Below are 27,377 nucleotides of genomic sequence, written 5' to 3'. Positions count from 1 at the left end.
ACGATAGGCTAAGATAGTCTAGGATTGTGTGGGACGGGCTAGGATAGCCTAGGAGAGTGTGGGATAATGGTAGGATAGGCAGGGATAGCCTAGCATAGTGTAGGATAGGCTGAGATAGCCTAGGATAGTATGGGATAGGCTAGGATAGCCTAGGATAGTGGGGGATAGGCTAAGACAGACTAGCATAGTCTTTGATAGGCTAGGAGAGGCTAGGCTAGTGTGGAATAGGCTAATATAGCCTAGGACTGTCTAGGATAGTGGGAGATAGACTAGGATAGACTGGGATAGGCTAGGATACCCAAGGATGGTGTGGGATAGGCTAGGATAGCCTAGGATTGTGTAGGATAGGCTAGGACAGCATAGTGTGGGATAGGCTAGGATAGGCTGGGATAGTGTAGGATAGGCTAGGATAGCCCAGGATAGTGTTGGGCTACCAGAGCCTACAGTAGTGTGGGATAGGCTAGTATAGCGTAGGATAGTGTGGGATAAGCTATGATAGCCTGGGATAGTGGGATAGGCTATGATTGCCTAGGATTGTGTGGGCTAGGCTAGGATAGTGTGGAATAGGCTAATATAGCCTACGATTGTGTAGGATAGTGTGGGACACGCTAGGATAGACTGGGATATCCAAGGATAGTGTGGGACAGGGTAGGATAGTCTAGAATATTCTTTGATAGGCTAGGAAAGCCTATGATAATGTAATAGTCTAGGATAGCCTAGGGTTGTGTGGGATATTCTAGGATAGTGTGGGATAGGCTAGGATAGACAGGGATTGCCTAGGAAAGTGTGGGATAGTCTCGGATAGCCAAGGATAGTGTGGGATAGGGTATGATAGCCTCTGATAGTGTTTGATAGACTAGGATAGTGTCGGATAGACTGGGATAGGCTAGGATATTCTGAGAGAGTAGGATCGCCTAGGATAGTGTGGGATAGCCTAGGATAGTGTGGGATAAGCTAGGATACCCTAGGATAGTGTGGGATAGGCTAGGATAGTGTGGGATATGCTAGGCTAACCTAGGATAGTGTGGGATAGGCTAGGATTGTGTAGGATAGGCTAGGATATACTGCGATAGGCTAGGATAGCCTAGGATAGTGTGAGAGGGTATAGGATAAGCTGGGATAGTAGGGGATAGGCTGGGATAGCCTAGGATAGTGTGGGATATCCTAGGATACGTTGGGATAGCCTAGGATAGTGTGGGATAGGTTAGGATTACCTCGGATAATGTGGGATAGGCTTCTATACCTTATGATAGTGTGGGATTGGCTAGGATAGGCTGGGATATCCTGAGCTAGCGAGTGATAGGCTGTGATACCCTAGGATGGTGTAGGATAGGCTAGGACAGGCTGGGATATCCTAGCATAGTGTGGGATATGCTAGGATAGTGTACGATATATTGGGATAGACTAGGATTGGGATAGCTTAAGTTGGTGTGCGGTGGGCTAGAATAGCCTAGGATACTGAGGGATACGCTAGGATTGCCGAGGATATTGTGGTATAGGCTATAGTAGCCTAGGATAGTGTGGGATAAGCTGGCATACCCTAAGATGGTGTGGGATAGGCTAGAATAGGCTGGCATAGCCAATGATAATGTGGGATAGGCTAGGATAGCCGAGGATGGTGTGTTATACGCTAGGATAGCCAGGGATAGCCTAGGATAGTGTGGGATAGGCTAGGATAGCCTCGGATAATGTGGGATAGGCTTTGATACCTTATGATAGTGTGGAATTGGCTAGGATAGGCTGGGATAGCCTAGGCTAGTATGTGATAGGCTGGGATACCCTAGGATGGTGTTGGATAGGCTAGGACAGGCTGGGATGGCCTAGGAGTGTTGGATAGTGTACCATAGGCTAGAATAGTGTGGGATATGCTAGGATGGTGTAAGATAGGCTGTGATAGGCTAGGATAGTTTGAGATAGACTAGGATTGTCTGGGATAGACCTGGTCACAGACCGGGCCGCGGGGGCGTTGACCCCCGGAACTCTCTCCAGGTAAACTCTCTCTCTCCAGGATAGCCTAAGATAGTGTGCGATGGGCTAGGATAGCTTAGGATACTGTCGGATACGCTAAGATTGTCGAGAATATTGTGGGATAGGCTACAGTAGCCTAGGATAGTGGAATAAGCTGGGATACCCTAGGATGGTGTGGGATAGGCTAGGATGGTGTAAGATAAACTGGTATAGCCTAGGATAGTGTGGGAGAGCGTAGGATAGTGTGGGATGGACTAGGATAACCTCGGATAGTGTGGGATAGGCTAGGAATCCCTACGATAGTGTGGAATAGGCTCGGATAGGCTGGGATAACCTTGGTTAGTGCGAGATAAGCTAGGATAGGCTGGGATAACCTTGGTTAGTGCGAGATAAGCTAGGATAGGCTTCGTTAGGCTAGGATAGTGTGCGAGACTAGAATAGGCTGGTATAGCCAATGGTAGTGTGGGATAGGCTAGGATAGCCGAGGATAGTGTGCGATAGGCTAGAATAATTTGGGATAGACTGGGATAGCCTAGTATAGGGTGAGATATGCTAGGATAGTGTAGGATAGGCTAGGATAGGCTGAAATTGCCTAGGATAGTGTGGGACAGGCTAATATAGGCTGGCATAGCCAAGTATAGTGTGGGATAGGGAAGTATATGCTGTGATAGCCTAGGATAGTTTTGGATAGGCTAGACAGTGTGGGACTGGCTGGGATACCCAATGATAGTGTGGAATAGCCTAGGATAGTGTGTGAAAGGCTAATATAGCCTAGGAGTGTGTGGCAATGGCTAGGATAGCCAAGTATAGTGTGGGATAAGCTGGGACAACCTAGGATGGTGTGGGATAGGCTGGGATGTCCTAGGATATTGTTGGATAGGCTAGGATAGTGTGGGATAGACTAGAATAGTGTGGGATAGACTAGAATAGTGTGAGATAGGCTAGGACAGCCTAGGATATTGTGGGATAGGCTAAGTTAACCTAGGATATTGTGCGATAGGCTAGATTAACCTAGGATAGTGAGGGATAGGCTAGGATAAGATGGGATAGCTTAGGATAGTGGGATAGGCTGGGATAGTCTAGGATAGTGTGTGATACGCTAGGATAGCCTAGGATAGTGTGGGATAAGCTGGGATAGCATACGATAGTGTGGGATAGACTAGTGTGAGATAGGCTTTGACAGCATAGGATATTGTAGGATAGGCTAGGTTAACCTAGGATAGTGAGGGATATGCTAGGATAACCTGGGATAGCCTAGGATAGTGTGGGATAGGCTGGGATAGCCTAGGATAGTGTGATACACTGGGATAGCCTAGAATAGTGTGGGATGAGCTAGGCTAACCTAGGATAGTGTGGGAGAGGCTAGGATAGCCTAGGATTGTGATAGGCTAGGATATGCTGGGATAGCCTAGCATAATATGGGATAGGTTAGGATTGCCTAAGACAGTGTGGGATAGGCTAGGATAGTGTGACAGGGTCTACGATAAACTGGAGTAGCCTAGGATAGTGTAGAATACGCTGGGATAGCCTAGGATAGTGCATGATAGGCTGGGATAGCCTAGGATAGACTAGGATAGCCTAGGACAGTGTGCAATAGGCTAGAGTAGTGTAGGATAGGCTTGTATAGCCTAGGATAGTGTGGGATAGGCTAGGATAGGCTCGGATAACCTAGGATACGCTGGGGTAACCTTGGATAATGTGAGCTTGGCTCTGATTGTCTGGGATAGCCTAGGATAGTGTGGGATAACCTAGGATAGTGTGGGATAGCCTTGGATAATGTGGGATTGTCTCGGATTGTCTGGGATAGCCTAGGATAATGTGGAATAAGCTAGGATGCGCTGGGATAGTGTGGGATAGGCTAGGATAGTGTATGATAGACTATGATAGCCTAGGATAGTGTGGAATTGGCTAGGATCGTGTAAGAAAGGCTGGGATAGTCTAGGATAGTGTAGGATAGGCTAGGTTCGCCTAGTGTAGTGAGATAAGCTAGGATAGCGTAGGATAATGGGATAGGATAGGATAGCCTAAAATTGTGAGATAGTCTAGGATACTCTGGGATAGTGTGGGATAGTCTACGATAGTGTAATATAGGCTGGGATATCCCACACTATCCTAGGATAGTGTGGGATAGGCTGGGATAGACTAGGATAGCGTGGGACACGATATCATTATATCAGGACCGAAACAAGATATATATACCTGGACTAGAACAATATATCACCATGTATACCTCGACCAGGATAAGATGTCATGTATACCTGGAACGGGACAAAAGAGAAAAAGAGAGGGAACAGTAAAGAGAGGGCATAAAACATAAACAGAGAAAGGTGAAGCAAAGGAAGGGATGGAAAGGAAAGGGTTAGTTGGGCAATGTTGGAGGGAGGAAGAGATTGAGGTGTTCAATAAGAGGAGAAACTATAAACTTCCATTGTCAGAAAATTTATGGAGTTAATAACTGCAGAAGCAGTTCGAAGCTACCTTGAAGAATATAAATTGATCATTGAATCTCAATACGGCTTTACAAAGGGGCGTTCCTGACTTACGAATTGACTATTTTTTCCATTAAGGTATTTGATATGGTAGAGCATGATATTGAATACGATACTCTGTATATAGACTTCAGTAAGGCCTTTGTTCTTCGAACAAGGTGTTGGGAGCATCTGGTAGCCCCGCTACCCCAGGAATAGAAAGCCATGACCAGGGAGCACTCACTGGATTTGCGAGGTCCTGGCCATCAAAAAATAACGTGTCCAACTCAAAGTCAGTCTCACAGGGCAAAGGTCAGCATTCTCACTAGATTTCCCTTGGTTATTGTCTGAGTTACAGCCATAACTAAACCAGGTGAAGAGCTTCAACAGTGACTATAGGATCGGGACACAATCTGGACGAGAGGACCATTACCGATAAGCAGTAGTTCCTCTTTCATAGGAAATTCCCCTGATACCTTTACAGTTAAGGAACCTGTGACGTCTTTGCTTTTAACAAAAGTTCTGTGTAAAAGTAAAAAGACCGCCCTTCCCCAAGATGGAAGTACTTCCTCTAGTAATAGGTATACGTGGGCGCCTGCGTCCCTTAGGTGTATGTGACTGATACTCTGACTTACACCACAGGTTTGGTGCATGATAACGTGTACGTGACTGATGGTCTGCCTTACACCACCCTCATGTTCACCGCTGGTCAGGGTTACAACTACACCTGGGACGGACAAAAGGTATGTATTATCGTCTGTTGATCTACGTTAGTGTATGTGATAATTTTTGTGTCATTATAATCAGTGTTGCTTCACACAACGCATCCTCTTAATAACAAACAGTATTTTATTGTTTCTATAACTGTTATGTGGGTTATATCGATGGTTTTGTGTGTTTTTGTTACGGTTTATTGGGTAAGTGGTAGATTTAGATTTAATTAGATTTATTTCTAGATTTTTTATTTCCTTGCAAATTTACCGTGTGGTTGACATATTGTATAAAGGTAGTTTACAGTGAGGGTTTACAGTTTGTAGTGCAAAGACAGCCACTATCATGCCTTGGCATTATGGGCAGTCTACACTTAACACGTTACTGATTACTTAACACTAGACATACAAAACATAGTTTGATCAGGTTGCACTAATTATATGTTATTCAACATTTGCATTAGATTAAAATATGAGAATTTATTGTACTCTGAGCATTCATTTTTGGAGTTCTGAGGCTAGGGCAGTAACATAGTGAGATATTATAATTTGAGGTGGAGAGTGATATGGTAGATTTGTTGGTAAGATTAAGTACTGAGTACACAGCAAGGTGTGTCCCTAGCCTGCACGCCAGGCCGTAGGCCTACCATTAGAGCTTATGTAAGACTCTTTTGGAGTGAGGACGGAAGTGGTGATAGGGAAAGAATAGGTTGGCGAGAGGAAGGAAAAAGTACGAAATTAATATTTTTTTTTTTAGAAAAAAAAATCAATAAAAAATTTTTTTTGAGGATAATATACAATCTGTTACTTTGCATAACATCAGGTGTTGCTTCACTTGATCCTGTACAGTCACAAAACAATTTCAATATTCCTAATGTTGCTTAAATCTGTCGTGAGTGTCGCAGTAACGATGCAGTGACAGTGATGTGTCTGGTCTGACCAGTGACAGTGATGTGTCTGGTCTGACCAGTGACAGTGATGTGTCTGGTCTGACCAGTGACAGTGATGTGTCTGGTCTGACCCGTGACAGTGATGTGTCTGGTCTGACCAGTGACAGTGATGTGTCTGGTCTGACCAGTGACAGTGATGTGTCTAGACTGACGCACTCTTAGTGTGGAAAATTTTTTGATTTTCCGAAACTATAGTGCCTAATAGGTGTTTAATGTGTCTATATGGGTCAAAAATGTATTTGAAAATAAGAGTAGAACCAAGAGTTCCCTTTGCGCATGCGCGGATGTGCGGGGGGGAGGGCGCGTTTTGTTTTGAATGGTGGTGAGGAAGCTGAGAAAACATGGAACCACGAAATTGACGTTCACGGTGGCCTAAGGATTAATATAGGCCTCATTTCATAATAAGAAGTGTCGTAATTGTTCCTGGTGGAGAGTGAGGGAACGGGATTTACGGGACCACAGTAATAGAGTGGTAAAAGTGTGATAAGAGAAGGAGCGGGTGACTGACGCGCCACAATGGACTGTGTCCTGGGGAAAATTACCCTTGGATTAATCATCACTCATCGGTCTCAGATCTTAATGGAGTGACCTCTAGTTTGTATAATAGTTATGAGACGTTAAATCGGCTTGTGAATTGTAATGTAATTAATGATAATAACGCTAAGTTAAGAGAATATGTGAAGTGAAATAAGTCGTTTGCTCCGAGTGAACACGCTAGACCTCGTTGTTAACGAGACGAGGAAAGGGAAACTCCTTGAGTCACGACGTCTAAAGCAGGACAAACCAGCGGATACCTCGTCCTGCTGGAATGAGAATCGTGTCGGTGTAGCAGGACATCGAAAATGAGATGGTGAATCAAGAAATGAGGAATATCAATCACCCACAGTTAAGTAACCCTTCTAGTTATAGCAACCTTAGACTGGCCAGTAGTGGTATGTTATAATTAGATAGGTTACGAGTGATCCAGCTACATCAAGTGACCACCAGAGAACATCTGGTAAGTAGTGGGATTATGTACAAATGTTTTCCTTGACGGATGTATCCATGTGTGTCCTACCCCCCCCCCCCTTCATTCAGTTAAACTAATATAATCTATACAGTCCACAATTAATTAGTAGCACCGTACTTGTGGGTGCTACCCAATCCATACTGGTCTCGGATAGATATGGATAAGATTGTGAGGTCGAGGGGACCACTTGGTGCGACCAGGGGTGGTTAAGTTTTCTCACATGTCTACACGGGGTGACTACGGTAAACAATATGATTGTCTCCCAATGAGATTACTGGTATGTATATAATGTTGAGGTACATACAGGTAAGCACCCTAGAAAATTTTCCATATCTGCCCGTTGGTCCTTCGAGAACGGATGCAATCAGTGAAAAAATTAATTGAATTAATTACTTAATAATTAAGTGACTGATTGAAGGAAGTGGGTGTAGGGTGCACAAGTTTAATCGATCGTGTGATGGATGACAATTAGCCCAATTAATTGCTAGCACATGTGTGGCTAGGATTTATACAAGAGTAAAGTGCAAGAATTACTCTTATAAGGCGCCTACTTAAGTTGTATAATCAGTGATTAATAATTCTCTAACCATGACTGGATCTAATGGAGTTAATGTGGCTGACAAGTCCGTGAATTTTAGAGTAATGAAAGCATCATTACAGGCTATTAAAAGCCATGTGACGAAGGCATTTGATTTAGTGAATCAAAGAACCGTGAACCCTAATGAATTAAAGTTATATTTAGATGCTTTAGAGAGTAGATTTGATTGGTACAAATTGTGGTTTAAAGACTGTGAAAGAGATCTGCTAGAGAATTGTGCAGATGGAATGGAAATGAATGTTTTAATTAATCAACATTACGAATTGGAAGAAAAACTGTCTTGTAAAAGTAAGGCTTTGAATAAATTAAAGGGTGTAAGCCAGGCAGTTGATCAACCTATTAATGCAAAGGGGTGTGTTTGCCAAAACCTCCATAGTACGGTCTATAGGAAATCAGACTAGGTCGGCAGGAATTAATTGTTCAATTGCAGACCAGTCAGCCAAACAGTTCTAAGGATATAACACATAATGACTCTGAAGTATCTGTCAAGCCTCAAAAGGGAAAAATAATCAAAGTGGTAATAATCATAGTTAAGAGTTAAATAGGCACATATCAAGTCAGGAATCAGTAATAGTGGTTCCTCACATCAAGGTAAGAGGAATAAGTACCTCAGTAAGTGTAACCCAGTTAATAAGAGGTCAGGCAAGGAAAAGAGAGACTGCCTCTTCTGCCAGGGTACTCATTTCACTAAAAATTGTAATGCCTGTAATTCATGGGACATTAAAGTGGAAAGAATGAAAGAACTTGACAGATTTATCAGATGTCTAGACAATCATAATGTAAAGGATTGTCATACCAAATTGAACAGTTGCTATCAATGCAACAAGGGAAAGCACCATACAGTTATGTGCAGGGTTGTATGTGATTCTTATAATAATGGTGACAATAATGATAATGTTAATAACCCTGACACTACAGTGACTGATGTAAAGGTTGCAGCTAATGGCAATAATGATGGCCTAGCTGAGGTAGCCTTGACGGTGTTGGATGTAAAAATTCAGGATAAAGGGCATAAATCCAAAACCATACGGCGTCACTCTCCTCAACACTGGTACGGGCCATGTAATATATGGCAGACTACCGCCTAGTAATAATGACTAGAGGAAGTAGTGAATACGGTCACGGTGTCTTACTCATGAAAGGTCAACCCAGTACAAGTATTCTTCTATCGAGAATGATGTTGAACCAGTCTAATTTGTGGGAGCTGGACAGCATAGGGATTAATGTAAATGAGGAAAGTCCAAATGATTCCTTTACTCAGGAACAATACCTGAAGGATGTTAAATGTGAATCTGGACATTACTGGGTGCGACTTCCGTGGAAGCTTGACCGTCCAGAATTACCTACTAATTATAGGATGGCGTATGGACAGTTAAAGGGCCCAGCTCTGCGAACTGAGCAAGACACCAAAATTGTTGACTGCTTATAATGATATAATTAATAAGCAGTTAAATAATAAATTGTTCTTACTTCAGGCGACGATAAATGCACACCTTAAATGCACAGGCGGTCCACTGAGCGAAGTAATTGGGTAAATAATCTTATGTGGACAATTTCCGGGTGTGACGTCAACTGAAGAGGAACTAATGAGGATATGTGAAGGGGTTAATGAAATAATGAAGAAATGTGCTGGGACTGACTTGGGATACTGAGAGACTTGTTATTGTTAAAGTCTCAAAATTCCAGTATGCCCAATAAATTAATCCAGGGAGCATAGGCTTATGCCCCTGAGAGAATGGAACACTAATTAGTCCATTTTGAGGGTTCAATAAATATGGATGGCCATGGAGTTGGTGCCTATATGCATTAATGTGCTGGGGCTGACTTGGGATACTGAGAGACTTGTTATTGTTAAAGTCTCAAAATTCCAGTATGCCCAATAAATTAATCCAGGGAGCATAGGCTTATGCCCCTGAGAGAATGGAACACTAATTAGTCCATTTTGAGGGTTCAATAAATATGGGTGGCCAGTGAAGATGGGAAAATTGTACTCCACATTATGTAAGTCGTCTAGCAACGACCTCCGCCCGGCCGCAGTGTGGAAAATTTTTTGATTTTCCGAAACTATAGTGCCTAATAGGTGTTTAATGTGTCTATATGGGTCAAAAATGTATTTGAAAATAAGAGTAGAACCAAGAGTTCCCTTTGCGCATGCGCGGATGTGCGGGGGGGAGGGCGCGTTTTGTTTTGAATGGTGGTGAGGAAGCTGAGAAAACATGGAACCACGAAATTGACGTTCACGGTGGCCTAAGGATTAATATAGGCCTCATTTCATAATAAGAAGTGTCGTAATTGTTCCTGGTGGAGAGTGAGGGAACGGGATTTACGGGACCACAGTAATAGAGTGGTAAAAGTGTGATAAGAGAAGGAGCGGGTGACTGACGCGCCACAATGGACTGTGTCCTGGGGAAAATTACCCTTGGATTAATCATCACTCATCGGTCTCAGATCTTAATGGAGTGACCTCTAGTTTGTATAATAGTTATGAGACGTTAAATCGGCTTGTGAATTGTAATGTAATTAATGATAATAACGCTAAGTTAAGAGAATATGTGAAGTGAAATAAGTCGTTTGCTCCGAGTGAACACGCTAGACCTCGTTGTTAACGAGACGAGGAAAGGGAAACTCCTTGAGTCACGACGTCTAAAGCAGGACAAACCAGCGGATACCTCGTCCTGCTGGAATGAGAATCGTGTCGGTGTAGCAGGACATCGAAAATGAGATGGTGAATCAAGAAATGAGGAATATCAATCACCCACAGTTAAGTAACCCTTCTAGTTATAGCAACCTTAGACTGGCCAGTAGTGGTATGTTATAATTAGATAGGTTACGAGTGATCCAGCTACATCAAGTGACCACCAGAGAACATCTGGTAAGTAGTGGGATTATGTACAAATGTTTTCCTTGACGGATGTATCCATGTGTGTCCTACCCCCCCCCCCTTCATTCAGTTAAACTAATATAATCTATACAGTCCACAATTAATTAGTAGCACCGTACTTGTGGGTGCTACCCAATCCATACTGGTCTCGGATAGATATGGATAAGATTGTGAGGTCGAGGGGACCACTTGGTGCGACCAGGGGTGGTTAAGTTTTCTCACATGTCTACACGGGGTGACTATGGTAAACAATATGATTGTCTCCCAATGAGATTACTGGTATGTATATAATGTTGAGGTACATACAGGTAAGCACCCTAGAAAATTTTCCATACTTAGCTTGTATTTGTCTTCCTTATTAGTGTGACACTCCAAGTCGTCATAATTTTTTTTCTGTGTGCGGTTATTAGCGTACTGTTATTGTTCCCTTTTTATTCTTCATAATTACTGAAGGCCATCCATTAAACAGGTGACGAGGTGTGCATCAGCTGCACGGGGAATACAAGTCATCACTGGATAATTTGGAGCAATACGAGCGAGTGACAATGTGTGAGAGACTAATGCTTGTACCTTCATACAGGTGGTGAGGCCCAACCTAACAGGTGTGGACACGGGGCACAAGGACTACGTGTCCCTTGCAGCCATACCCACTGAGACTGGTGAGGAGGCGCATGGCGGGGAGGATGTCGCTGCCTTCGCTATAGGTAATTATGTGACTACTACCTGTTGTACCTTGATGTGTCTCATGTGTGCACCGTATGCTGTACCGTGTTTTATCCCATGTGTGCACTGTATATTGTACCGTGTTTTATCCCATGTGAGCACCGTATTGCCGCCTCCCTCGTGACTCCTCTGTCAACCACTAATAAAAACACAAGAAAGAGCACTGCAGCAGGCCCATGCGAGGCAGGTCCAGCTCACACCCACTCATGATATGAAGCCAAGAAATCTATTTGCTTTATTTCATATGCTTATGTACTGCTGTCTGGGTTTTAGATTACTACGAAAGCAAAAGACTTGGCAGACGATGCAACATCCCCCCAATGAAAAGCAGGGGTGTCATTAGCACTTTAAGTGACCATACAATAAGTGTCAGGGGCCCGAGACTGTTCAACTGCCTCCCAGCACACATAAGGGGGATTACCAACAGACCCCTGGCAGTCTTCAAGCTGGCACTGGACAAGCACCTAAAGTCGGTTCCTGACCAGCCGGGCTGTGGCTCGTACGTTGGTTTGCGTGCAGCCAGCAGTAACAGCCTGGTTGATCAGGCTCTGATCCACCAGGAGGCCTGGTCACAGACCGGGCCGCGGGGGCGTTGACCCCCGGAACTCTCTCCAGGTAAACTCCAGGTACAAAAACGCACAAATCTTTTTCGCAGTCAGATATATTAAGACTGGCATTATTTAGTACACAAGTATCATAGTTATTTACCTTTCCAACGCTCAGAACTTTGCATTTGTCCATGTTAAACTGTATCTGCCGCTTCACCGACCACTGCACCAGTATATTCAGATCCTCCTGGAGCACTCTAGCGTCTTCGTAAGAATGAATTCGACCGCCTATTTTGGTGTTATCGGCAAACTTGCTTACGTAGCTATTTTTACCCTCAACTATATCGTCTATTTAAATTGTGAACAACAAGGGGCTCAACACTGATCCATGTGGAACACCGCTATGATGCTTCCTCACTCTGATTTCTCCCCGTTTATGCAACCTTTTTGTTGCCTATCTGTCAGCCATGCCTCTAGGAAACAGTTTCTCCTATTCCGTGAGCCTTGACTTTCCTCAATAGTCTCCGATGTGGGACTCTGTCAAAAGCCTTACTGAAGTCCATATACACAATATCATATTCATTACCATGATCTACCTCCTCAAATACCTTAGCAAATGAAGTTAGTTCGTAAGGCAAGAACACCTTTTTGAAATACGATGCTGAGATTCATTAATCAATTTATGTCTTCCAAGATGGCTACTGAGTCGGCAGTTATAGATTCCATCAATTTTCCCACTATGGAGATTAGACTTACTGGTCTGTAGGTCAAAGCTAAGGACCTGTCACCTAATTTGTAGATAGGTATTACATTCGCCAGCTCATAGAGACAAGTTGAAAAGACTAGCCAAAGGTTCACTAAGTTTTACTTTACATACTTTTAAAATCCCTGCAAACAGTTAATCAAGTCTCGGGATTTGTTAGGTTTTAGTTTATCTGAGAACCATGTCACTAGTGACCTGGATCGTGCAAAACTTATCATCGGTCACTTCAACATAGTTTATTTATGGAATTTGGCTAGTATCTCCCTGTGTAAAAACTGAGAGGAAATGAGTGTTAAAAATTCTACACATTTCCTTACCAGTGTCGGTGAGCTGGCCTGAGTTACTCTTAATTGGGCCAATCTTGTCCCTAATCTTACTTCTGTATAGCTGAAAGAAACCCTTTGGATTACTCTTTGAATCCTTTGCGATTTTAACTTCATAATCTCTTTGCTTATCTTATTCCTTTTTTTTTTATTCCATGTTTTAATTGAATATACTGGTTTCTTAAGTGCCCCTCTCCTCTTTTGAGCAATGAGATGTTTTAATCTATTATTTATCCATTTTGGATAATTTCTGCTTGATCTAATTTCTCTATTTGGAACATAAGTTGTTTCTGTGCAACTAGAACTATGCTCTGAGAATCGTCATATTGGAAGCTATCACCACTTACCTGACCCATAGTTAGGACTGACAAGTTCCTGAAAGCTAGAGTATGGATGGAAGAGTAAATATATCCAACTTTGATATGAAAATCTCGAGTAAAGACTAAAAGGTATATCAGGGAAGATGATGAGCCCAGCAGCCTTTGTCTGACCTGATCCGGAAAACTTTCATCTAACCTGAGATGGTTATTATTATTATAATCAAGGGGGAAGCGCTAAGCCCGTAGGATTATACAGCGCCTGGGGGGGGGGGGGGATGTGGAAGGCATTCAGGCTTAATTCAGGGAACTGGAACACAGATCCAATTCCCTAAATCAAGAGCCCCTCACCAACATCAAGGAACCTTCCCTGAGGGGGGGAGATGGTTAGCTTTTCTCTAACCTAAAGAGATGATTAGCTTTCTTTTAACCAGAAGACACGGATAGCTTTCCTCTCAACTGGTGAGGTTATTAGATTTCCTTTAAACTGGTAAGATTAAATTTCAGGAAAATTTCTCCCTATGTAAGTCAGTCATACGAAGACTTGGTCATATATTATATTATATATATATATAATATCCACTGAAAAAAATAATAAATTTCTATACGAGAGCCCAAACTTCTATGTAAACTGTAATATGAATGAAGCCTTTGTCTACCTGCATACCTGGGGTATACCTGAGTGTTCCGGGGTCAACGCCCCCGCGGCCCGATCCACGACCAAGCCTCGCAGTGGATCAACCAGGCTATTACTACTGGTTTACCTGGAGAGTGTTCCGGGGGTCAATGCCCCCGCGGCCCGGTCTGTGACTCGCAAGTAAGCCGATACCAAAGTACTCTAGCTATATACTTGTCCAAACTTCCTACCACTACAGATATCAGTACTAGAACTCAACACACAACTCAGGATATAAATAACCATAATTTAAACCTAGAAGATGATTGATCACGTTGACCCTGATCTAAACCTCCATAATCTGACACCCAATCAAAACCTATTGGAAAGTAACTGCCTTTATTACACAGCATCACAAGCCACCACTATCCTAAACAATGCTAAAAGTCTATCAGTACTTAACTACAACATCAGGTCCTTAAGCAAACACTATGATGACCTCCTGGCACTCCTTGAATCACTAAAGACACCCTTCTCCTGCATTATCCTTACTGAGACCTGGCTTAAGCAGGACACAATAGATATCTACCCTCTACCAGGATACACTGCAATTCACAACTGCAGACCAAACGAAGATGGGGGTGGTATTGCAATCTATTTAACCAATTATCTTGTATTAGCACCACTTGCTTTAGTGATGAATATGGGGAATACATTTTTGCTAATTTTACTGTAAAAAACCTTAAGACACCTATAACAATCGGTGCCATTTACCGGATACCTCACACAAACATCCCAAATTTCAGTGAGAAATTAAAGTCACTAATAACAAACAGACAAATGAATAAGCACCACCTTCTCTTAGCTGGAGACTTCAACATCAACCTTGGCTTACTAGATGATCAGCCTGTAACTGATTTCATCAACAATATGAACAACACACTTCTCATACCAACAATAACTAAACCAACCAGGCTCACTGAGACAAGTGCAACCATAATAGACCACATATGGACCAATATACTAGCCCCCCCCTCAAATCAGGGATAATCACAGATAACAATACAGACCACTACCCTACCTTCCTCCTGACAAACATTAGTAAACCACCACTTGAATACAACAAAGTCTCATTTAGACTCCATGATGAGGCCTCAATAAGGAAGTTGACAGCTGACCTGGAGACTGTTGACTGGCCTACAGAATTCTCCAAGGCCAATGGTATTGATGACTGGACAGACATTTTTCTCAACAAATTACTTAGACTATACAACAAACATTGTCCTATAAAAACGAAACAGATCACAAACAAACGGCTTGGTTGCCCATGGCTAACCAGCACCATTCTGAAATCCATTGACAAGAAACACCAATATGAAAAGCAATATAAACAGGGCTTAATACACAAAGATATTCTTAAACACTATTCATCAGTTCTCACCAAAGTAATAAAGAAAGCCAAACAACTATACTACTACAGTAGATTCACAGATACTAGAGGAGATATAAAAGAGACCTGGAAAACACTCTCAGATTCTAGGGACCCACAAACTGAAAAAAAACCAAGAATATTGTCCAAACTAAACCTAATGAAACACCACTACATCCCACTGACACAGCTAACAAGATAAACGACTTCTTCTCAACCATAGGATCTAATCTCGCCAATAAAATCCCACATACCAATGCCCGTGCCGGGGACTACCTAGATGGGAATTTCCCAAATTCCTTCTATCTTGCACCAACTGAGCCCACGGAAGTCACCGAGATTATAAAGTCACTTAAAAATAACTCAGGGAATCTGTCTCATGTCCCACCATTACTGTACAAGCGAGCGACCCATGTCCTTTCGCATGCTATTTCATTACTCTTTAACAAGTCACTAGAAACTAGCACCTTCCCGAAACTACTCAAGATGGCAAGGGTTACACCATGGTGGTGACCCTACAGACTTAAACAACTATAGGCCAATATCAAACTTGCCATTGCTATCCAAAATCTTTGAGAAACTCGTGCACAGGAGACTATATTCATTTATAATGGCACAAAACATACTCAACCCCTGCCAATTTGGATTCAGGAAAAATAAAAGCACTAATGATGCAATTGTAAAAATGCTAGATCTGCTTTACACAGCATTGGAAAATAAGGAATATCCACTAGGAATTTTTATTGACCTAAGAAAAGCTTTTGACACAGTAGACCACGACATCCTACTCCACAAACTTGACCATTACGGTATAAGAGGCCATGCGCTTGCTTATTTCAAATCTTACCTTACTAATAGGTATCAGTATGTCACCATTAAAGACACAGCATCAACAACATGGCCACTTCATACTGGAGTTCCCCAGGGAAGTGTCCTTGGTCCCCTGCTCTTCCTCATATACATCAATGATCTTCCAAACGCATCCCAACACCTGAAACCCATTCTCTTTGCTGACGACACGACTTATGTCATCTCTCACCCTAATCTTGCCACCCTCAACACCATTGTTAACGAGGAGCTGATCAAAATATCGACTTGGATGACAGCCAATAAACTTACGCTTAACACTGACAAAACCTACTATATTATGTTTGGTAGCAGAGCAGATGCACAAATTAACATTAAGATCGACAACACTCTAATTACCAGACATAATGAGAGCAAATTCCTAGGCCTATACCTTGACAACAACCTGAATTTCAGCACCCATATCCAACACATAACCAAAAAAGTATCCAAAACGGTTGGGATCCTCTCCAAGATACGATACTACGTGCCTCAAAATGCCCTTCTCACACTATACCACTCACTTATTTATCCATACCTCACCTATGCTGTTTGTGCTTGGGGATCAACTGCAGCAACACACCTAAAGCCAATAATAACCCAACAAAAAGCTGCAGTAAGAATAATCACTAAATCCCATCCCTGGCAACACACCCCCCACTCTTCATAGATCTAAACTTACTCCCTGTTCAGTACATCCACACTTACTACTGTGCAATCTACATCTACAGGACCTTAAACTCCAATATCAACCTTGACCTAAAATGCTTTCTTGACAGTTGTGACAGAACCCACAGGCATAACACCAGACACAAACATCTCTACGACATTCCCCGTGTCCGACTAAACCTTTACAAAAATTCAATGTATGTCAAAGGCCCTAAAATCTGGAATACCCTACCTGAGAACTCTAGAACTAGACACATTCATCACCTTCAAAACTACCATTAGAAAACATCTTATCTCCCTGATACACCCCATCAACTAACTACACGAATACCACCTGGTGGTTCACACTTACACTCACTCACCCATTTGACCATAAACAAAAATATTAACCTCAATCTTAAAATAATGAATCCTGTGATACTCGAATACTGAAACTATGTACTGTGCCAAAACAAAAACATTCACATTGCTAAACTCACAAACTAGTATTTAGTCACTTAGCCATAATACCAACTTGCCTCATAATTTGTAATATTTTAAAATTAAGAATTAAACTAAGTCTGCCCGAAATGCCTAGCCATGCTAGGTGTTCTAGTGGTACACTCTGTAATCATTATTTAACTACATGTAAACCACACAATAACCAAATTCTGTAAACTCAGCATTGTAATCCTTACAGAGAATAAACTTTGAATTTGAATTTGAATTTGAATATACAAACCACAGCCCGGGTGGTCAGGTACCGACTTTAGGTGTCTGTCCAGTGCCTTCTTGAAGACAGTCAAAGGTCTATTGGTAGTCCTCCTTATGCATTCTTGGAAGCAGTTGGACAGTTTTGGGCCCTTGACACTTACTGTGTTCTCTTAATGTACTGATGGCACCTATTGGGGGGAAAAGTTGCGCCATATGCCGAGTCTTTTTGCTTTCGTAAGGAGTAATTTCTGTATGCAGATTTAAGACTAGTCCCCCTAAGAGTTTCCAAGTGAGGAGTACAGGTCAAGAGACTGCAACAGCTCCCAGTAATTTAGGTGCTTTATTGTACTTATATATTCAGTGAAAGCTCTCCATACATTTTCCAGGTCTGCAATTTCGTCTGCCTTGAAAGGGGCCGTTAGTGTACAGCGGTACTCCAGCCTAGAGAGAATATTATTATTATTATAATCAAGGGAGAAGCGCTAAACCCGGTGGATTATACAGCGCCTGGGGGGGGATGTGGAAGGCATTCAGGCTTAATTCGGGGAACTGGAGCACAGATTCAATTCCCTAAATCAAGAGCCCCTCACCAACATCAAGGAACCTTCCTTGAGGGGCCTAGAAAGAATAGGCAATTTGAAAAGAATCATCATTGGCTTGGCATCCTTAGTTTTTAATCTTCTCATTGTCCATCCTGTCATTTTCATAGCAGATGTAGTAGTGACATTGTTGTGATCTTTGAAAGTGAGAGCCTGACATTATTATTCCCAGGTCCTTCACATTAATTTTTCTCTGTTCAGTGGATGGAATTTGTCTTGTACTCCAGTCCATTGTTTATTTCCTCCATTTTTCCATAGCGAAGTAACTGAAATTTGTCCTCATTAAACTTCATATTGTCTTTGAGGCCCATTTATTGACTTGTTTAATGTTCTCTTAGAGATTTGCATTTACTAAGAAATATTTTTTAAACGTAAAGAAAATTTAAATTCTTTAAGATACTTTTGTCAAATTCTGAAATATGAGATTTCTGGTAGAAGTTATAAGTAACTCAATTGTAATTAATTGTTGGAGGAGTGAGCATCACGAGACTCTAGGATACAGAGACATCAAGTCTGCTTGCATCTACCCGGTGTTGGTTCCTGCTCGTGCAGCTTTTCAAAATATTCAAAGTAATGCTTGTTGCTATTTTCTCGTTTTTCCTGTTTAATATTGTGTCTAACCCATGGAGTGGACGCTACCCGTTTGTCAGCGCAATTTGGTTTGTGCACTAGTCCATCACAGGTAAATTTTAGTGTTTGATTCTGCTGTTTCTAATGTTGTCAAGCAGCTCTGATATATTATTGATACTCTTTTTATCCAAGTTTTGCTTAAAATTCTGAAAGTGATGTTTGACAAATATGTGAGGGGAAAGAATGGAGAAGTCATTGGAAAGCATGTAGTGGCCCAAAGCATGATCCTCTGCAAAAAAAATATATGTTGAAGAAGGTGCTGCTTGAAAACTAATTATAGCTAATATATTAGCTGTATTATTATTATCAAAAAGAAGCGCTAAGCCACAAGGGCTATACAGCGCTGCAGGGTAGGAAAGAAAGCGAGGGTATTGGGCGGCAGAAGGGGGGAGGCGTGATCATTAGGTTACAGAAAACAGCGGGGCAGGGGATAGTGCAGGGTAGAGGGTAGCAAGAGATCGAGGTAGAAAGGGCTGAAGGTATCATCAGAGTTTGTGAAGTCAGTTGTTGTCAAAAAGTCAATGAGAGAGTCCATCAGCGAGAAGGGAAGGTAAAGAGAGAGCAGCGGAGCGAAGATGACCGAGGTAAATTCTGCTTGCTCATTGATAAAGTGGGCTGACAGAATGTGGCTGACCGATAATGGAACCTGACAATTCTCACAGAGGAGCAGGGCACCTCTCCATGAGATATCCATGAGTAAGACAAGTATGGCCAATGTGGAGGCGGGAGAGAGTAGTCTCCCAACCTCGGCACTGGTGACAAGAAGACGGCCAGTAACCTATACTCGGTTTAATAGATCGAAGTTTGTTACCGAGTAGACCAATATTGTTGCCAACGGGTGTGAAGGTGGGTAGCTATTGCAGCAAAATAGTCCACAAATGGAACACCTCTATATGAAACTGGTAGGTCATATACTCCTGACTGCGCAGCAGTGTCTGCCTGTTTATTGCCCTGTACGTCAACATGACCAGGGACCCAACAAAAAACAATATCTTTATGCATGGAAGAGATGCGGCGTAGCCAAAGTTGGATACGGAGGACTAAGGGGTGAGGTGTATCAAATTTCTGTATAGCCTGTAAAGCACTAAGGGAGTCTGAGACAACCACAAAGGATGACACAGGCATAGATGCAATACGGGTAAGTGCTGCAAGAATGGCGTACAATACAGCAGTAAAGATACTAGCCGAAGATAGTAAATGCCCTCGTACGACGCTGTCCAGAAACACTGCTGCGAATCCTCCGCCGTCAGAAGACTTAGAGCCATCTGTGTACACTGCAATGGCATGAGAATGAGAGTGGAAGTGGTCAAGAAAAAGAGAGCGGGAAGCTACCGTAGACAGTTGGGCTTTCGAGCAAGGGAGTGAGAAAGAACAGACTCAAACAGCTGGAACTTCCCAGTGGGGTAGGGACAAGCGAGATGCTACATGAACATAGAAAGGTGGAAATTGAAGAGAAGACAAGAGCGAATGTAGGCAAAGAGAGAAGGGATGGAGCAAACAGGGGTGGCAAACAAATAATGTCTACTTATATCGGTGACCATTCTATAAATGGAAGGATTGCAGAGATCATGAGAGCATACATAGTAGCGAAGGCAATGGGCATCACGGCGATTGGATAAGGATGGAACGTTCGCTTCTGCATAGAGGCTCTCAACAAGGGAAGAGCGAAAAGCACCAAGGCATAAACGTAATCCTTGGTGATGAATAGGGTTGAGGCTAGATAGAGTAGCAGGAGAGGCAACTGAATAGATCTGGTCACCATAGTCAAGTTTCGATAAAATGAGGGTGGAATGTAGGCGAAGGAGAGTTCAACGTTCAGCTCCCCATGAAAGATGAGCAAGGGTTTTAAGAAGGTTCAGCCGGCTGTGACAAGTTGTCTTCAGAGAGGTAATGTGAGGTTTCCAGGATAACCTACGATCAAAGAGGAGGCCTAGAAACCTGACTGTATCACGTTCAGGGATACGGGTGCCATAGAGGTATAAAGGATGATTGGAGATGACAGAGCCTCTAGTGAAATTTGGTGAGTTTTGGTACTGGAAAATTTAAACCCATGTGTGGTGGCCCAATTGGAAACACGGTCGACCGCATGCTGGAGAGAAACTGTAATGAGGTGACAGTCAGTGCCTGCACAGGCAATAGCGAAGTCATCAACATAGAGTGATGACCAAATATTGGATGGAAGACTAGAGGCCAAATCATTTATAGCAAGGAGAAAAAGTGTTGTGCTCAGAACACATCCCTGGGGGACACCTTCAGCTTGGATAAAGTCCGGGGAGAGCACATTATTAACCCGAACACGGAAAAGTCTGTCAGTTAAAAAGTTCTTAAGGAAGGATGGTAGATTGCCTCGAAGGTCTAAGGAGTGGGCTTGGGCCAAAATATTATACCTCCAAGTTGTGCCATATGCCTTCTCAAGGTCAAAAAATATGGCAATAACTGAGTGGTTATTTGCAAAGGCATTACGAACATATGTATCCAAGCTTAGTAAGGGGTCTATGGTAGAACGACCCTTACGAAAGCCATATTGACGAGTGGAGTGACTGTTGTCTGTCTCTAAATACCACACTAAACATCTATTTACTAGGCATTCCATCACTTTGCAAACTGCACTGGTAAGAGCAATGGGACGATAGTGGGAGGCTTCATGTCCCGTAGTACCCGGTTTGCGGAAAGGGAGAACAATGGCAGATTTCCACAGCTGTGGAAGAACTTCTTGTGACCAAATAAGATTGAAAAGGCGTAATAGGACTGCAAGGGCTGACTGATGTAAATGTTGTAGCATACGAATATGAATGTCGTCGGGCCCAGCTGCCGATGATAGGCAAGCTGAGAGTGTTGCCTCCAGTTCCTAAAGTGTAAAAGGCACATTATACTGTTCTTCTCTGAGAGAAGAAAAGTCCAAGGGTGCAAACTCTCTGGCAGACTTTGAGGAAAGAAACGAGGGGCATAGATGGAGCCCCTGAGAAATATGGACCAGATGATTGCCAATTTCATTGGCAACATCTAGTGGGTTTGCTATACCAACACCAGCAACCCGTAGAACAGGAGCAGGGTCAGGAGAATATTTACTACTCAGGTGATGGTGGAGGCATAATCTCACCAGCAAGTGCGTTTAGCATCACGGATGACACGGCGAGCGATCGCACGCTTCTGTTTAAAATTAAGAAGTCTCTCCGTGGTTCTTCTGTACCGGTACCTGCCCCACGCAGCGCGTTTCAAACGTGCTGCATGAGCACAAGCAGGAGACCACCAAGGCATGCATTTCTGAGAATGCCTTCCAAAGTTTGGGGTATAGAATGAGAAGCTGCAGTTAAAACGGAGGACGAGAAGAGGTGTAAAAGCTCATCAATGGAGGACAAAGAAGGAACCTCACTAAAAACAGTTAGTTGTGAGTAAAGGTTCCAATTTGCCTGATCAAATTGCCAGCGTTGGTTACGAAGAGGTGGTGAATATGAAGGGGAAGTAAGAATGATTGGGAAATGATCGCTGTCATGTAAATCTGGGAGAACAGACCAGGTGAAGTCTAATGCGGCGGAGGAAGAGCAGACTGAGAGATCGATGCAAGAGAGAGTATGAGTCCGAGGATCAAAATGGGTGCAAGTACCTGTATTTAAAACATGGAGGGGGTGGTTAGCAAGAAAAGCCTCTAACTGAATGCCACGGGAATCACAGTGAGACCCCCCCCAGAGGAAATGATGGGCATTAAAATCGCTAAGTAACAAGTGGTGGTGGTAATGATGAAACAAGGCAATATCCGGGATAGATAATGCCCGAGAAGGAGAGAGATACAAAGAACAGTGTGTATACCACCTATGCAAGTGGATACCGGTTGCTGTGTAATGCAGCGAAGTACGAACAAATAGCTGATGGTACGGAATATCAGTGTGTAGAAGAAGGGCACTTTCATTAAAGGTCCCATCAGGAAAAGGATCTGAAGAATACAATAAATTATAGCCTGAGATGGGATAGATAACGGCAGAGTATAATTTTGGTTCCTGTAAGCAAACACCAACAGGGGAAAACTGGGAGAGCAACATCTGAAGCTCACCCCAATTACCCCTGAGGCCGCGAATATTCCACTGTAAATAGGCCATGATTGGCAACGATAAAGATACCTGAAATCCGCAAGTAAGGGTACCTATGGACTAGAAGGGTTAGAAAAGTCCACATGCGGTGGCAAAGGAAAACGTTCAAGTAGCGAAGGAATGGTGCGTTGTGAAGAAAGGAGTTGCGCAGATGGAGAAGAGGAAAGAGAAGGAACAGAGGGTGGATCAGTGTCCATTGATGGTTTGGTCTCTGCAATATATTCAGAGATTGCTTCAAATGTTTCAGAATTCAGAGACGTCGTATGGGAGACAATATTGGAGATGGAAGGAGGAAGAGTTTGAGCAAAGGTTGGAGCTGTAATGGACTGTACCAAGGTAGGGGGGGGGGTCGAAAGGGTGGAGGGAACTGGAGAAATGTGGGAGGGGACAAGAGGCAGAAACCCAGGAGGTGGCTGAAAAGGAAGAAACTTGGGAGGGGACAGGGGAGGAAGGCACAGTACGAGGAGGAGGATGAACCTCCACACTTGTACCAGAGCCAGTGAAAGGGGAAGACCTAGGTACAGAGACCGGAAAGGTAAAATGTGGAGGTGGATGAAGGGAAGGAGGGGTTAAAGGAGATTTGATGGACCTCTTGAGAAGTAGAGGGACAATTGGGAGGAGGTGTCGTACGAGGTCTTGTCGATACCGGGGTTTGTGAGGGAGAACACGAAGAAGTGAGGACAGACTGAGGTGTTGAAGTAGGGATGTCTGAGCCCAGGACAACAAAAGAATTAGATACAGGAGTGACTATGGGACTGGCAACTGCAGAGGAGGCTGCAGAAGATGGGACCCCAGAAGTGGGGGGACGTTTTGAAACACGAGAATAAGAAGAGACCTTCTGCCTCTTTGAGGCAACGAATTTCCCGCTCATTTAAGAATTATTATTATAATCAAAATGAAGCGCTAAGCGCTCATTTAAGTAGACCTGGCAACGGCGAAAGTACGAAGGGTGAGCCTCATGACAAGGCAAGAGGGAGGTCAACTGCAAGATGTATTAGAATGGTCATCTGCACCACAGACTGGGAATTCGGCTATACATCTCCAATATTTTGCTGGGTGGCCAAATCGCCAGCAATTCCTACACTGTTGCGGTGTAGGGATCACCTTCCGAACTTGTAACCGATGTCCTGCTCAATAAACAGAGGATGGGAGTTCACGGCTGTCAAAAGTTAAACGAGCCACATTACAAATATCGTCTTCGCCCGCGGGCGGGAAGAACATAAGTGTCTACCTTGAGAATTGGGAGATCTTGGAGTTCCAGCTGTTCGAGAATGTCATTGCCACATGTCTGGAAATTCTGTTGGACTATGGTATGGGGCAGAATACCAGTACCACTACTAGAATTGAGGGAATGATGTTTTTTGATAGTGATAGGAATAGTATCGATATGTGAAAGAGAAAGATCATGAGCTTGGGTAGAATTCTGGACTGTGATGATGCGTGTACCACTCTTAAGAGAATGAAAGGAAATATCTCTACCAACGTGGCGTAGGAGCGCTTTGCCAATACTATGGTCAGAAAGATAGGCAGTAGAAGAAGTAGGTCGTAAAGTAAAGAATTTAGTCCATTGTGTGGTCCAAAACTGAGTGTGGAGAGGGAGTGCATGATGAGTCGGTCTTTTCCAAGTAGAATGGGAAGGTAATGAAGTAACATCGTCAGGAGATTGTCGTTGGTGTTTAGAAGTGGGACCAGAGTCGGTCCGACGTGAGACGGGCTGGCGATTCGAAAATCGTTGCACCATAGAGGGAGAGGCCGGAAGCATAGTCAAAGGAGAGCGGAGGTCAGACAAACCGAAGGAGTCAGTGGAAGCCCCGGTATCTGAAGCGGGTGAGGAAACAGCACCAGCAAGAGGTACTGGGGCCTTAGGAGTGTCCAAAGAGTGGCCAAAAGACGAGACGAGGTCAGAACATGGTGCGGTAACAATAAGGGGCCTGGGGGTAGCAGGGTCATGGATTTGGGACTCCATGGTTAGGTTACTTCTTTCTTTCTTTTTTTTAAGAAAAAAAAAAGAAAATAAAAAGAAAAAAAAAGAATAAAAAAAGGGGGGACTGGGGAGGGATAGTTCCTAGGAGGAATGAAAGGGCCAGAAATCTCCCTCCACACCCAAGAGGACCTCAGCACCGCAAGTAGTGCAGATGCAGCATGGAACCCGTGCCATACCCTACCCTTCATGCCAGTAAACCAGCAATCTGGGATAGCAACTTCACATCTGCCGAGCTACCTTGGTGGACAAAAGAGAGGGTGGCCGGATACCTCCTTCGGCCACCACCCCCGGAATCTGAAAGGTGGCTTCCAGAGATACACCCATCGCCCGAAAGACACCCAAAGCCACCGTCCGGGATACCGGAGAGGGATCGGGACATCCCCAGGCGATCCAGATCCCACAGCAAACTACGCCACCGCCAAGAACCTCAACGGAATGGGATGGACCCCGGTACCCTTCCCCCTACCTATGAACTAGTGTGCCTGTGGGAAAAATCCCAAAGGCCAAAAAGAGGAAGGGCAAAAGGGAGGGGTGGGGAGGATGGGATAGGGAAGGGGGGATTGGGGGGTAATTAGGTTCGGTCTGAGGAAGGAGACCGACAGGTCTAATTCCTTAGACCAAGAGCCTCTTCACCACGCCAAGGAGCCCCCCTTGAAGAGGATATTAGCTGTAACTGTGTGGTAGGAGCTGGTGACTGACAGGTTGAACACAGGAGTCCCATGAGCGAGCTGTGTGTGATACAGTGCAATACTTTTGTGGTAACTGCTGGGGTTTGAGGGACCAAATCACCAGCCATTACTTTGCTTGTGACATTTAAAATGTGCTCTTACTTTGTATGTTTTACATGTTGTGCTTTATTTGTTTATTACATGTAAAAGCTATATATATCGTCTATTTTGACCAGTAGTTCACTGTATCGAGCACTGTAACATGTCTGAACCACGTGTGTATATAACCATTTTGAACAGTATTTGTAAAAATAATTCTTGAACTGTGCTTGTATGTATCTTTCCAAAATCATCTTTTTATATAACCAATTAAAAGTATGTAAATTGTGAATCAAGTTTGTATGAAATCTGTTTATTATCATGTTTGTCATAGTTATCACAAACCCCAACAGGTTCAGTTGTATTTTGTAAATACCGAGTTTCTAGATTATTTGTCTGTCGTATGTTTTCATATCCGATATACTACAGATATTTTCGAAAATATTAGGATATTTTGAGAATGGGAGACCATCTGTCCTAATATAATCGTTTCATTTCTTTACCGTTCCATAGGTCCCATGAGCCACTTATTCCATCGCACACACGAGCAGACCTACGTGGCCCATGTCATGGCCCTCTCTGCATGTATTGGGCCATACGCAACAAACTGTGTTCAGTCCCCAGAAATAGACCCCTTGGAAAGTAACACTATTACCGTCAGTGACCCCGAGGAAACCACTGTTGACAACCTCGACAGCAACCCCGAGGAAAGTACCACTGACAGCCACGTCCACGTCAAAGACCTGAAGAGGCGTGCATTGCACTTCAAGACCTCGGCTACACACTCCTAGTCCCATCCCAGCCTGGACTAGCTACTCACGCCTTTTTTCATTTTACTTCTTAGGCATCCCCAAAAGGGTATTTTACAGTGATTGCTTGAAATTTTCACATCCTCCAGGGTTTTCATTTATAACCTGAGAGTCTCATGAGATCAACTTTAAATTTTCAACACTCGTGGACTGTAGCTAGGAAAAGGCTCATGCCGTTATGGGCTTGAGCAAGTACCTTTGGTAAGTGCTATATAAACAGTTCCCAGTCTTGGCATCTGTGTGACAACTTGTGAAAGCCTCTGCTGTTGAGTTTCATACTATCAACACTGGTGCACCAGCTCATGTAGCACTCAAGTGTTTTTACACAAATCAGAGTTGCACTTAATTTATTAAATATATATAATTTGTAACAAGTTATTGCATGAATTATAACTTTAAATGTCATTGTACTCAAATTTCTTGTCTCTGTATGTTTTAAAACTTAAGTTATTACCTAGAACAATCATTGTACTTCTCTTAACTCCATAAAACTTCATTTAATTTTCATGAACATTTAAGTAACAGTCCTATTCTATATCTACCTTAATATATGTTTAACCTCAAGTCTTCCTGAAATCCATTGTATAAGTGTTGGCTTTTCCATGTATTATGTAACAACATGTAATGTTATGAAAAATAAATGTGACTACTACTTTACTTCTCTTTGAAGAAGGTTGAGAGTGTAAATATTATTGTAATAACAATCTCTCATCTATATGGCTTGTATAAATAATAGCTGATGTTTTAATTATTATAATCAAAAAGAAGCGCTAAGCCACAAGGGTTATACAGAGCAGCTGATGTTTTAAGAATGGTACCCCATAACTTTAGGGTTAATACAAATTTCCCAGTATATTACATTGTTTAATAAACTTGGAATCATTGGTTTCCATGTGATAACTTTTAGCACTAGCTTATCTTATTGTTCCTAACTCGCATTCCACCAGACTGGAAGTTAAGACTTCCAGCGTGATATGAGCCAGTTTTGTCGA

General features: G+C 43.0%; 1 protein-coding gene across 1 annotated transcript in view; it reads left to right on the top strand.

Annotated features, from left to right (window-relative positions):
- Nucleotides 1–26,690, top strand: part of LOC128702003 (alkaline phosphatase) — a 159,487-nt gene extending 132,797 nt beyond the window's left edge. The window contains exons 9-11 of the mRNA XM_053796016.2: nt 5,079–5,179; nt 11,165–11,288; nt 26,090–26,690. Of these exons, the coding sequence (XP_053651991.2) occupies nt 5,079–5,179; nt 11,165–11,288; nt 26,090–26,367 (503 nt within the window). The 3' untranslated portion in view covers nt 26,368–26,690. The remainder of the gene's footprint in view (nt 1–5,078; nt 5,180–11,164; nt 11,289–26,089) is intronic.
- Nucleotides 26,691–27,377: the final 687 nt, after the last annotated feature.

Source organism: Cherax quadricarinatus, chromosome 77, assembly GCF_038502225.1.
Source record: "Cherax quadricarinatus isolate ZL_2023a chromosome 77, ASM3850222v1, whole genome shotgun sequence".
Taxonomy (NCBI): domain Eukaryota; kingdom Metazoa; phylum Arthropoda; class Malacostraca; order Decapoda; family Parastacidae; genus Cherax; species Cherax quadricarinatus.
This window is presented reverse-complemented; position numbering and strand designations above follow the sequence as displayed.